The sequence below is a fragment of the Podarcis bocagei genome (genome assembly GCF_964188305.1).
Source record: "Podarcis bocagei genome assembly, chromosome: 13".
NCBI classification, from domain to species: Eukaryota; Metazoa; Chordata; class Lepidosauria; order Squamata; family Lacertidae; genus Podarcis; species Podarcis bocagei.
In genome coordinates this window covers 10,510,848-10,524,673 of record NC_138138.1, presented here as the reverse complement: position 1 = coordinate 10,524,673, position 13,826 = coordinate 10,510,848, and the positions used below count along the sequence as shown (strand labels likewise).

General features: G+C 46.1%; 1 protein-coding gene and 1 long non-coding RNA gene across 2 annotated transcripts in view; both read left to right on the top strand.

The window, feature by feature from the left end:
* Positions 1-13,826, top strand: part of LOC308571474 — a 116,219-nt gene that overhangs the window by 30,812 nt on the left and 71,581 nt on the right. The gene's annotated exons all lie outside the window — the stretch shown is intronic.
* Positions 5,305-12,425, top strand: FABP1 (fatty acid binding protein 1). The gene is made up of 4 exons (XM_081166991.1): positions 5,305-5,450; positions 6,473-6,645; positions 9,054-9,146; positions 12,310-12,425. Exons 1-4 carry the CDS (start codon positions 5,384-5,386, stop codon positions 12,358-12,360), a joined length of 384 nt encoding a protein of 127 aa, XP_081023117.1. The 5' UTR covers positions 5,305-5,383; the 3' UTR covers positions 12,361-12,425.

Sequence of the window (13,826 nt, the reverse complement as noted above, 5' to 3'; positions counted from 1 at the left end):
AGTACTCAGGTCTCTCCTTCTCTCAGACCTTAGTCTCTGCAGCTCGGGAGATGTTGGTGGGTTACTAGACCCAGAGGCCGCCTCAGCCTCTCCTGACCCAACTGGTAGTGGAGCAGCTGTAAGTGATGGCCCAGCTGGAGGCAAGGAGGTAATCCCCGCATCTGTATCCAGGGCAGGCTCAGGCCCTTGACTCAGCTCAGCTGGTGCTTGTTGCAGACTGGGGCTCTTCAGAATCAGGCCCCAGACTTGGTTCAGATGCCGCCTGAGGCAAAGGATCCAGTGCGGACTGAGACTCCTCTGGTTCCGAGCCCGAGCCCGAGTCCCAGGCCATCACACTGGGGCAGGGCCTTCAGCCCTGGCCCCAACTGGGCACACGGAAATGACCACTCTTACCAGATTCCTTTAATGGGATACCCCAGCATTTGGAGGGGCAGGCAGAAACTACTACCTCCCCTCCGTCCAAGACAAAGGATTGCCCCAATGCCCAACCCAATGCCCAACCCAATGCCCCAATACCCAACCCAATGCCCCAATGCCCAACCCAATGCCCAATCCAATGCCCCAATGCCCAACCCAATGCTCCAATGCCCCAGTGCCCAATCCAATGCCCCAATGCCCAACCCAATGCCCCAATGCCCAACCCAATGCCCAATCCAATGCCCCAATGCCCAACCCAATGCCCCAATGCCCAATCCAATGCCCCAATGCCAAACCCAGTTGCGGCAATTGCTATGAGGTAGGCAAAACCAGCGGGATGGAGCCAGTTTGCCCGGTGGACAAATTCCTACCCGGCCCCATAAAACGACGGCTGCCGTAGCCACAGCAAAGTCCTTGACTATCACCTTGAACCAAGGTTGGGTGGGTGGAGAACCCGACAATGGAAAAGCAGGTAGGGCCCCAGGTGAGGGCTGTTTAAATGGCCAGCGAGTGGACCCAAGAGTAGCCTTCCCTGCTCCATCGGCTCCGCCCCCTGCCACAGCCCGTGTCCAAGCCTGTATGCCCATTCGCCAAACCAGGATGCAGCCAGGATCTGGCTCCTGATAGACAGCGGGGGCTTACACACACACCCCACCTATCAAGAAGGGGCGCTTAGGCTGCAATTACCTGGCCGGGGCCCCAGTAGAGTCTCTGCTGTCGTGCAATGCCACCACACTGAAAGGGTTAGCGGGCTTGTTCCCTGGCTAACTCCCAGAAATAGGTAGAGCTTTGTATCTTCTGTGCACGGGACTTTTCCATGAAGTTTGTCCCCAAGTTTATTTCACCTTCTCTTTGCTGAAAAGCCACCTGAGATCATTAGGAATTAGTTACTTTATCCCATGCAGCACTGATGAGTTTCCAGAAGCAGGCCTGCCTTGAATACCAGTAGGTCTTCAAGAATTTGAGTGGCAGCTGGAATAACTTCTCATCAGATTTAAAAAATAACAACAACAACCCCAACCCCAACCCCCGAAGGTGTGATTTAAAAGTTTGAACGTTTAGCCAATGCAAATAAATTGAGAGGGGATGAACTGTATATTCAGCCAGTGATTCCATCTATTAAAAAGCTTTATACTGCTGGATTTGTGGAATAGAATAATGACGATTATTTGTAAAGCCTCCAGGGGATCACGTTAGAGTGACATTTGCAGTAAATGACAAGAGGCAAATAGCTTCTTTGATGCCTGGGGAAATTACCAGTTTCTGGCTGGAATTCCCCCCCAAGCCTAAACTAGTCTCCAAATGGATTCAACTAAGTCTTCTTAAATGCCTAAGAAGTTTAGTAATGCTTCTACTTGTTTAGCTTTTGTAAGATGCAAAATATTTTTTTAAAAAAACAGGCCTATGGGGGGGGGGAAACCAGACGGTCGATTTAGCAAGAGACAATTGAGTGGGTGGGCGAGTGGGGAAACCCCCAAATTTCCTAATGGTATAACAGGTCTATTCTCTTTCTCTCTGCCTTTAATTTTCAGTGCTGGGAGGGTGGACTATTTATTATATGTCTCCAGGCAAAACTCTGAAGGCACAAAGTACTTTCTGTCTACTTCAGGCTGTTTACATTTAGATGGGAAATACAGTGGTACCTCGAGTTAAGTACTTAATTCGTTCCGAAGGTCTGTTCTTAACCTGAAATTGTTCTTAACCTGAAGCACCACTTTAGCTAATGGGGCCTCCTGCTACCACCTCGCTGCCGGAGCACGATTTCTGTTTTCATCCTGAAGCAAAGTTCTTAACCTGAAGCACTATTTCTGGGTTAGTGGAGTCTGTAACCTGAAGCGTATGTAACCTGAGGTACCACTGTAGATGGTCCACCAAATGACAGCGGTCATGGGTCACAGAGCAACGGGAGCTCACTCCCGCCAACCTTCTGATTGGCAAGCCCAAGAGGCTCAGTGGTTTACACCAGGGGTCTGCAACCTTTAAGACAAAAAGAGCCGCTTGGACCCGTTTCCGAAGGGAAAAAAACCTGGGAGACGCAAAACCATTGCGACATTTAAAACAAATATATCTCCGGAGCCACGATCTGACAGCGGGCGGGAAGGTGACGTCGGGACGGTGCGTGACTAACGCACGCACCGCCCCCATGCGACGTCACAGCCAGTACAGCGCCCGCCACAGTGGGGAGTCTCGGGGCGCACAATGCGCCTCCTCCCCTCGCTAGTATCCGCCCCGGAGCCACGGCAAAGGTGTAAAAGAGCCACATGCGGCTCCGGAGCTGCGGGTTGCAGACCCCTGGTTTAGACCATAGCGCCACCCACGTCTCTTGACAAATCCCTGCGATGGGGTGAGCTCCTGTTGCTCTGTCCCAGCTACTGCCAACCTAGCAGTTCAAAAGCACACCAGTGCAAGCAGATAAATAGGTACCGCTGCAGCGGGAAGGTAAACGGCGTTTCCGTGTGCTCTGGTTTTCTGTTTTCTGTTTAGTCCTGCTGGCCACATGACCCGGAAAGACGAGCGCCGCAACCCCATAGTCGCCTTTGACTGGACTTAATCGGCCAGGGGTCCTTTCCCTTTACTGTACAGTACAGAAGTGGCTTCAGATGAAATATGGCTGGAAGGGACGGAACTCAATTGCAGTGTATCAGAGGTGATCTGGCCATTTCTGCACCGCTTTTCTGAAAGACGCCTGACCTCTTCTTCCCCATACATAACCGGTTCTACTTATCTATCTTTACCTTTTCATGAGTTGTCAGCAAGCAGAGCTTCAGGGAATATTAAGAAGGAGAAAGAGGAAATAGTTCTAGGAGTGTAGAAACTAGAATCTGGGTTTCCTTAGGTCCACGGCAGTGACTAGAGAAAATTATTTTTAAAGTATGTGACTGTTTGTTCTGGTGATACACGTTGCTCTGTTGCAACCACATTGTGCAACAGATTGAAGAAGACGGACAATTTTGCTTCTTTGTCTCAGAGGATTCTTAGCGCAGATGTACACCATATACGTACAGTGATTTGACAATTATTTATTCTCAACAAATCTAGGAATTTACAATTCTGTAAATGGGGAGCAGGGCTTATGGACCTGTAACAGATAATTCCTAGCACCCCTACCAAATCACAAATTCCAGGATTCAAATAGTATGAAATGCAATGAAACAAATAGTATTAAATAACATGAAAGCCATGCAGCTAAACCACTATAAAAATGGCAGACATACTCAAAACAGGGCAAATGATTGTTTGACTTTACCTTCATACCAATATACAGTGGTGCCCCGCAAGACGAATGCCTCGCAAGACGGAAAACTCGCTAGACGAAAGAGTTTTCCGTTTTGGAGGTGCTTAGCAAAACGAATCTCCTATGGGCGTGCTTCGCAAGACAAAAATGTCTTGTGAGTTCCTGCGGGGTTTTTTCCTCCCCCCCCCTTTTTCTAAGCCGCTAAGCCGCTTATCAGCTGATCCGATAAGCTGATAAGCCGCTAAAAGCGCTAATCCGCTAATCCATCAATGGGCTTGCTTCGCAAGATGAAAAAACCGCTAGACGAAGAGAATCACAGAACGGATTCTTTTTGTCTTGCGAGGCACCACTGTAACTCAGTTTAAGGCAGCAGACCAATTAAAAGTCTGCTTTAGAGAAGAATTCCAACATCAGTGTTAATACTGATGAATTAATTTGAAATTTATTGTGTATTGTTGTAAACAAAAATTGCCCTTTTCCCTTATGGGGTATCCAAGAGCCCATATAGAGTCCTTACATAGGTTCCCTATTGGTAGGAGAAAATAACAGAGGCCAACCAGAGAATATTGAGAAGCAAAGCAGCTAGTAAGCTTGATCTTTATTGATCTGTTGCAACAGGGTGCTCCCCTCATGCGCAGGAAAGGAGGAGGAACCAGAAAAATGGTGTGCAAGGCCTTATAAAGACTTTTGAAATTGCCACCCTGTAGATCAAGACCACCCCCAGATACATCATACCTACATCACAGAAATTTAAATGTTGTTTTTCTCTTGTCCTTGTTTATCTGGCAGGTTACTTGATTGGATTGCCTGGGGAGCCTGGCCAGTCTTTTGTAATGATAAATACTTAGTTCCTGGGCCAGGTCACAGGCTCACACCCTATTCAAACACAGACACACCCTTAAGACAGGATTTTGTGAAGGAAAAGACAATGGGGAGTTTTTTTCCATTTTTCTTTCCATTTGCAGAGAAAACATTTGGTCAGTTTGGGAATCAAAAATGGTTCCAGGTTGGCCTTCCTGTGCTGATCTATGTATGTGCTTGGTTGGTACACTTATGAACATTACCATATATCTAAGACCATAAAATTCCTATCACAGTATTATGTGTTTTCATTTTGCATTTTCATGTTGCGAACCATCCTGTGTTTTTCGGATGAAGGGCAATATATAATAATAATAATAATAATAATAATAATAATAATAATAATAATAATAATAATAGTAGTAGTAGTAGTAACGACCCAGTGGAAAAACACTATGAGTGATAGCCAATTAAGCTCAGGGCGGGCCCAGAGAAATCAATGGAAATTGACCAGTGAGTTTGAGTTTACTTGTAATGCTTATTGCAGCAATTTCCTCCTTAAACTTTCAATCTTTCGCAAGCATTTCCAACATTTGTAGTACTGCTACAGAATGCAGATTGATCTTCAACGTCACTTGCATATTTTTGCCCTAGCTTTTAACAAATGTTTCTTATTATATGCATTCCACCTGCAGAAAACAGAGGCTTTCTGACACGGCAAGTGCGACTTCTCAATTACACTTAGCTCAGGTGATTTAGTGATATTGCCTATCACTTCGGTACAAAGTTGATGCTTCAGCAAAAGGGGGAAGGAGTGAAATCACTTAACCTCTGACCAAGTTTCAAGGCAAGGGAGGGTTATAAAAGGAAGAGCCGGCCTCCGAAGGAGCTGCCTTCTCTTCTTATCTCTCCGAAGAACGCATCGCCATTATGAGCTTCAACGGAAAATTCGAACTCCAAACCCATGAGAATTTTGAGCCCTTCATGAAAGCCATTGGTAAGCTGGTCAAATGAGGTGGTTAAATTGTGCTCCCTGCCTTGCCATGGTCTTCGTTTTTGTCTTTTAAAAAGGGATTTGAAATCCAACAGTAAGCAGTAAAGAATTAAAAAATAATTATGGTGCTTTTGTCTCAAATGTAATTTGTGTAGATGGGATTTTTATGATCACATGTTGTCCTTTTTATGTTCCTTACTTTCCTGCTGGTATTAAAATGAACAAATATGTCTTTTGGTCTCATACAGAGCATAGTGACAATAACCTGCCTTAAAATTTGTGGCAATCTTCATACCACAAGAGCAGAATTAACCTGATGTACTATCCAATTCTAAGCCGTGAAGAGGTTGTGTCTGATAGAGTGTAGTAGCTAAGCGTATTTTCAAAAAGGAAGGTTGTAACAGGTCTCACCTCAGTCAGATTTCTAATGTGAATATAAAATCTACATTCTCCCAGACTGTTCACTTTGCATTACAAAAATGTATCTCCATAGCTTTTTCTTTCATTTGAACAACTACCGGTACCTGAAAGACTCTCAAACAATGTAATCCTATCTGTGTGACTTAGAAGTGAGTGGTATTGTGATTCAAAGTACCTAAGTGGGCATAGGATCGCAACCTTCATGTGGAAATGTTCTGAGAGTTTGAGAGCTGTGAAGTCCCCACCCCAATTTCTATTATTATTATTGTTATTATTATTATTATTTATTTTATATACTGTCCTTTATCAAAAGATCTCAGGGCCATAGGGTTATTTAATGATCTACAGTGGTACCTCGGGTTAAGTACTTAATTAGTTCTGGAGGTCTGTTCTTAACCTGAAACTGTTCTTAACCTGAAGCACCACTTTAGCTAATGGGGCCTCCCACTGCTGCTGCCGCACGATTTCTGTCCTCATCCTGAAGCAAAGTTCTTAACCTGAAGCACTATTTCTGGGTTAGCAGAGTCTGTAACCTGAAGCGTCTGTAACCCGAGGTACCCCTGTATTACGTCATTGCATATGACTGTTGATTTCCTTCTGCCCAGGCCTTTCCGATGAGATGATTGAAAAGGGCAAGGACCTCAAGAGCATCTCTGAAATTGTTCAGAATGGCAAGAAGTTCAAGGTCACCGTGACAACCGGAAGCAAGGTGTTGACTAACGAGTTTACAATCGGAGAGGAGGCTGAGCTACAGACGCCAACAGGAGAGAGGGTCAAGGTAGAGTCTTCTCCATTTATATATGGCAGGGAACCTATGGCCCTCCAGATCTTGCTGAATCACAGGTCCCATCGGCCAGGCTTGCAGTGGCTGATGGGAGTTGTAGTTCATCAGTGTCTGGGGGAATCAAAGGTTCCCCACACCTGATACAGGGCTGGCTTCCTTTGAACAGGAAGCTAGTTTCTAATGAGAACAATCAGATCCCGCCTACAAACGTACGCAAACTCTATCTTCCCCATATACTATGGCTACCAGATTTTTATCAGTGAATCCGGGGACACATTTATTTATTTATTTATTTATTTATTTATTTAATTTAAATTCATCATTAATACACATATACAAACATACAAACATACAAACATACATTTCATACAATCCTTAAAAATGTTCAAACATACTTACACTCAATCCCACAAATAGTTCCTTTCCCCATCACCATCCACCAACCCTTCACCCCACCTTTGTGTTAGACTTCCAATCTACTCAATTACAATTTCTTTCCACTTCTATTACTTTCTTTCACACACCTTTACCCTAATTTCATACTTCTTTTTCTATTACACATTGTTTTCCATCTTATTTGATATTTCAGTATTTGAAACGGAACTTGTTTATTCTAATAGGAGTTCTGATTTTTCGATATGATTTTGCAAGTATCTTTTAAACAGATTTTTTTTTTTTTGAAGCTGAGTAGCAACAGGGAGTCAGTACAGTGGTACCTCGGGTTAAGTACTTAAATCGTTCTGGAGGTCCGTTCTTAACCTGAAACTCTTCTTAACCTGAAGCACCACTTTAGCTAATGGGGCCTCCTGCTGTTGCCGCACCGCCGGAGCACGATTTCTGTTCTCATCCTGAAGCAAAGTTCTTAACCTGAAGCACTATTTCTGGGTTAGCGGAGTCTGTAACCTGAAGCGTATGTAACCCGAGGTACCACTGTAGTGGTGATAGTGAGGCAAAAGACCCTGGGCCCAAGCACACATGCATATTGTATAAAGGTGCAAAGCCCTTCTTTCGCACCCTGTGAAACATAAATGTACAGAGTTTTTAAGAAACTGGGCAACGGCTGGCCGCCCGCCACTCCCGAGCCTCCCCCGATCAGTCAAAACAAAGGGGGAAGGGGGCAGGAGATCGCACAAGACACATCATATACACACAAGACACATCATATGGGGACTTCCGGTGAGGAAAAATGGCGGGCGCCACGGCAGCCAGCAGCTCCTGAAGCCAGCCAGAGCCAAATGCGCTACCAGGCTGGCTCTGGGCTGCTGAGGCTGCCACTGCTATGTTTCCCAGGCAGTGGCGTAGCGTGGGTTGTCAGCACCCGGGGCAAGGCAAGTAATTTGCGCCCCCTAACCCGTGGATTTGCGCCCCCTAACCATAACGCCCAGATGTTGCGGCCGGTGCGGCCGGCCCCCCCCTGCACCCCCCACGCTACGCCACTGTTCCCAGGGACAAATGTGCAAATCTGGGGACATTCCAGGGACGGAATTTGTTCAGGGACAGATTTGCAAATCCGGGGACTGTCCCCAGGAACTGGGGACGTCTGGTAACCATATCATACACAGCAGCCTCAAAAGAAGTATTATGAAGCAGGCAAAAGCATCTTTTTCCCAGGGAATGTATGTGGGAAGACCACATTCTTTGATCATATACATGCATATTTCTCACTTAATGAAAACAGAGAGGTGTAACATATTTCACAGAGCCATACTGACACATTGCCATAGATCAGCGTTTCCCAAACTTGGGTCTCCAGCTGTTTCCCCCCCCCAAAAAAAAAAATTATTAAATTTTTCACAATTATAACAAATACAACATAACAAAAAAGAAAAACAGAAACAGAAAAACATATCAAAGAGAAATCAATACAATACTAAAAAAAGAACCAAAACCACAACAATAAAAAAGTAATCTTAATCCCATATCCCTTGAAAACCCAATTTTGTTTACACTGTTAATTGACTTCCTCAAATCCCTCCCTTCTGAATTTCCTTGTATCTGCATGTAGCAGCTTTCCAATATCATTCTTAAACAAAAATATTTCCAATTATTATCTAATTCACTTTTCTTACTGTTCTAAATCCCATTTATTTAATTAAATCCTAATTTCATCCTAGGCCTGTTTGGTACTTTCAAGTGACTCCTAATTATTTATATTTCCAGCTGTTTTTGGACTGCAACTCCCATCATCCTTGGCTGGTCAGGGATAATGGGAATCGTAATCCAAAAACAGCTGGAGACCCAAGTTTGGGGGAAACTGCCATAGATCATAATAAAAAGGCAAGCTCACTGGGCACCCCTCATGTGTGGAGGAAAACTTGGGCTTATGAACATGTTGACAAGGTACATGAAAATGTCAGCGCTTGAACTGGAACCCAATCGCGGCGGCTTTTCTTCTCCCACAGGCCGTTGTTCAAATGGAAGGAGACAACAAGATGGTTGTGAACCTGAAGGGCATCAAGTCTGTCACTGAAATAAACGGGGACACCATCACTAATGTAAGTCCACCTAAACTTGAGGCCTCCATTGCAGCCTGGACCACCACTACAATATTTTACCCTAACTGCTCCATTTTCAGAGGGCCTTGGAAGTTAAGGCCTCTAGAACAGGAGGAGACAATTTAACGTCCTCCAAATGTTGTTGGAGAACAACTCCCATCAGTCCCAACTGTCATGGACTGGGAGAGGAACCAGCTGGAGAACCACCAAGAGAAGGAGACTCAGAGCCCAGGGAGTGGTGGTGGGACAACAATGAGTAGTCAGAGGGAGAAGACTGGAAGAGGAGGTGGCAGAAGCTGAAAAGGTTACAGGGCTTAAAGAGGTGGGAGAGTCCATGGCTGTGCTGGGCCCAGGGGTTAACCCAAGCAATGCGGTCCAGGTCCGATCCAGAATCCCAGGATTCCGCGAGGAGTCAGTCCAACAGGGCCAAGGCAGGAAACCAGTCAAGGTCAGGCACAGGGTCTCAGGCAGGTTCTAGCAAACAGCAAAGTTGCTCCCGCAACCTGGGGTCCGACAGACTTTTCTCTTTGTCGGGGTAACGGCCGGTCCTGATCCCCCAGTGACTCACCTCCCTGTCTCACCGGAAGGTGAGCACTCCTCCTGCGAGTACTCAGGTCTCTCCTCTCAGACCTTAGTCTCTGCAGCTCGGGAGATGTTGGTGGGTTACTAGACCCAGAGGCCGCCTCAGTTTCTCCTGACCCAACTGGTAGTGGAGCAGCTGTAAGTGATGGCCCAGCTGAAGGCAATTAGGTAATCCTCACATCTGGAGCCAGGGCAGGCTTGGGCCCCTGACTCGGCCCAGCTGGTGCTAGTTGCAGGGGAACCTGTGCAGACTGGGGCTCTTCAGAATCAGGCCCCAGACTAGGTTCAGATGCCGCCTGAGGCAAAGGATCCGGTGCGGACTGAGACTTCTCTGGCTTCAAGTCCGAGCCCAAGTTCCAGGCCATCACAGTGGCACAGATAAGTCCAGAACCAGAGGCAGAAACCGAAGAAGGCAAGGAGAGAGGAAGGAGGCCAAGATGCAGAGATGAGTCAGGGCAGTGAAGAGTCACGGGTGTCTCCCCCTCCTGCACTGACAAGCTCCCCTTCCCTTTGTCTCCCAGAACCAGAAGAGGCATGAAAAGGGCGGAGAAGTGGTTGGCTGAACGCAGATGCAGTCTCTGATAGCTTGGGGAAAACCCTGGAGAGGAGGGGACTTAAGACAGCTGTAGGAAAATGGGGACTTTCACTTTCAACAACTGCTTCATGGGGGCAAGACCTGCCAGAGAAGATTTACTGTGCTCTTTGGGCCTGACCCTCAGCCAAGTTTGCAGTGCAGAAATTGTGTTTTTGCTAATAACTCCAACTCTGAATGTTGTGATTACTGAAGGCTCACTCTTTGACGCCAGCCAACATAGCTAATGGTCAAGGCTGGTGGGAGTTGTAGTTCCACAATATCTGGGGTCCACCATATAGGCTACCCTGCACCACAGTATCAAAGGATTTAGCATGTTCCTCATATCCATACTTTTTCAGTTTCAATGCATTGGGTGGTTTGGTTTCAAATTCAGGTAGAATGCAAATATTGTAATGTATGGCAGGGGGCCACAGCCTTTGGGTCATCTGCTAAGTGGAGAATTATAATAATTTATTATTTATACCCTGCCCATCTGGCTGGGTTTCCCCAGCCACTCTGGGCAGCTTCCAAAAGAATATTAAAATACAATAGTCTATTAAACATTAAAAGCTTCCCTAAACAGGGCTGCCTTCAGATGTCTTCTAAAAGTCTGGTAGTTGTTTTTCTCTTTGACATCTAGTGAGAGGGCGTTCCACAGGGCAGGTGCCACTACCGAGAAGGCCCTCTGCCTGGTTCCCTGTAACTTGGCTTCTTGCAGTGAGGGAACTGCCAGAAGGCCCTCAGCGCTGGACCTCAATGTCTGGGCAGAACAATGGGGGTGGAGACGCTCCTTCAGGTAGACTGGACCAAGATCATTTAGGGCTTTAAAGGTCATCCTGTTTCAAGTTGTACACTCCTGGTGCAGATGTTTAAGAGAACAGCATCCCATCCCATGAACAAATCAAGTATTAGTCATTCTTGGGAAGGCTAACTTGAAGTTTGAGGTCATCCTGAACAGTGGCGTAGCGTGGGGGGTGCAGGGGGGCCGGCCGCACCGGGCGCAACATCTGGGGGTTAGGGTTAGGGGGCTCAAATCCACGGGTTAGGGGGCGCAAATTACTTGCCTTGCCCCGGGTGCTGACAACCCACGCTACGCCACTGATCCTGAAAAAGATTTCTCATGGTATTAATGTATATACTGTGAGTAGGAGGCAAAATCCCCTTATTGGTTTTTTATGCCTATATTGATTACATTTTTATTTATTAGGGGATTTTCAAAAAAGCACTGTCAATGATTCTACAGTGGTTTACAAAATCTGGGTCAGATAACAGGGTGTCAGGCATTGGTTGCAGACAATATATCTGTGACTGTTACCTTATTATAATTATTGGTGATACCGAATAGAAATGGGAGTAATATTTTGGGGGACCCATATATACCAAATGTGCAGTAGGCTCAAGACTCTGGGTTCAAGGTTTGCTTGCATCATGTATGCTGGGCACAGGATCAGTAGCTATTGGGGAACCAGGGTGCAAGGAAATTCAATTCAGTTTGCATGTCTAGGCAAAACGACCTACTGTATTTTTTGCTCAATAAGAAGCCACAGACCACAAGACGTGCCTAGTTTTTGGAGGAGGAAAACAAGAAAAAAAATATTCTGAATCTCAGAAGGCAGAACAGCAAGAGGGATCGCTGTGCAGTGAAAGCAGCAATCCCTCTTGCTGTTCTGGCTTCTGGGATAGCTGTGCAGCCTGCATTCGCTCCATAAGATGCACAGACATTTCCCCTTACTTTTTAGCAGGGGAAAAGTGAGTCTTATAGAGCAAAAAAATACGGTAATTCAAGCCTTCCATAAACAATCCATGTACCAGAACACAGTCATCCTTTGAAATTCACGCTCCTCTAGGTTTAGCAATGCAGATTTGCAGCCAGGTAATAACTGCAAACATGGATATGCTGCCCTGATCTCTTTTGGGAGAAAGTATCAATGAAAAAAAATTATTTTTTAAAAAAAGAAATTAAAGTGTGGGTGATTAAAGCTCTTGGTTTTTTTCTTCCCTTTCTAGACGCTGAGCATGGGTGATATTCAATACAAGAGGATCAGCAAAAGAATCTAGATAACTCAGGCATTTCTGTACTTTTACTGTGTAAAAGTAGTACAATAAAGTGAAATGTATGCAAACGCCTCTTCGTTGCCGTCATTATTGGTCTATGGAAGACAGCTATCAAAGACAAGAGTGGCCAGAGCAGCAGTTAGGGTCAGGTTGGGTCTCTCTCCCAACTTAACAGGATTTATTATACGGTTGCCATACGTCTGGAATTTTCTGGACATATAGGAATACTGCAGCCGCAAGCAGTGTCCTTTCGGAAATCGGCTAATGTCCGGAAAACTCCAGACATATGGCAGCCCATGTCTGCGGTGCCGTTTTTGCAGATTTCAAAAACGCCCAATTTCTTTGGCCAAAACTTAAAAAACAAAAAACAAGCTCACCAACTTTTCTGTCTGGATTTTTCACATTTTGAAATATGGCAATCCTAATCTCCTAATATTTTACATAGCTGTCAACTTTTCCCTTTTCTTGCGAGGAGTCCTATTCAAAATAAGGGAGTTTCCCTTTAAAAAAGGGAAACGTTGACCGCTATGATATTTTATGATTCATGCTTGATGGCTTGTGAGTGGAAGGAATCAGCAGAGGACTTTGGGTTTCACCCATAAGGCCTTTGAACACCCATAAGGTCATTGGAAAAGCTGAATAGCTTAGCTAGGACAGACATTCAGCCAGAAAAAGGAAGGCACTAAGTGGAAATAAATGCTGCTTTAACTAAGAATCCCCAGAATTGTTATCTTCTGAAAACCTAAGCCCAGGGGTCAGCGACATGTGGCCCATGGGCCAGAAACAGCCCACGGAGGCCATTTAACCGGCCTACAAGCCGCCCCAGAACTGAGTCGCCCATTCAGCGAGTCCCGGCGTGCTGTGTTAAACCTGCGTTAAATTGTGTGGGGACTCTCTTCCGTGGCTCCAGAAATCGCTTCTGCGCATGCACAGACACCGAAAATCGCTTCTGTGCTGGCGCGATTTTCGGCGTCTGGGCATGTGCAGAAGCGATTTCCGGCGCCCACGGAGGATCTCCACCCAAGTGATCCGGCCCAGGCAAGGTAAACCTTGTCAACCCCTGACCTAAGCTAAACTGGTATGCCAGTTGCCACTAGGCCTGGTGCAAATGAAGGGTGGTACTTGGGACACAATGGGATGCGGGTGGCGCTGTGGGTTAAGCCACAGAGCCTAGGGCTTGCCAATCAGAAGGTCAGTGGTTCGAATCCCCGCAATGGGGTGAGCTCCCGTTGCTCGGTCCCTGCTCCTGCCAACCTAGCAGTTCAAAAGCACGTCAAAGTGCAAGTAGATAAATAGGTACTGCTCCAGCGGGAAGGTAACTGACGTTTCCGTGCGCTGCTCTGGTTCGCCAGAAGCGGCTTAGTCATGCTGGCCACATGACCTGGAAGCTGTACGCCGTCTCCCTCGGCCAATAAAGCGAGATGATCGCCGCAACCCCAGAGTCGGCCACAACTGGACCTAATGGTCAG

What these genes read in the sequence shown, in the direction of transcription:
- FABP1 (XM_081166991.1), top strand. Translation starts at nt 5,384, where the DNA reads ATGAGCTTCAACGGAAAATTCGAACTCCAAACCCATGAGAATTTTGAG. An exon ending in GCCCTTCATGAAAGCCATTG is followed by an intron (nt 5,451 to 6,472) that starts GTAAGCTGGTCA and finishes CCTTCTGCCCAG; the next exon opens with GCCTTTCCGATGAGATGATT. An exon ending in ACGGGGACACCATCACTAAT is followed by an intron (nt 9,147 to 12,309) that starts GTAAGTCCACCT and finishes TTCCCTTTCTAG; the next exon opens with ACGCTGAGCATGGGTGATAT.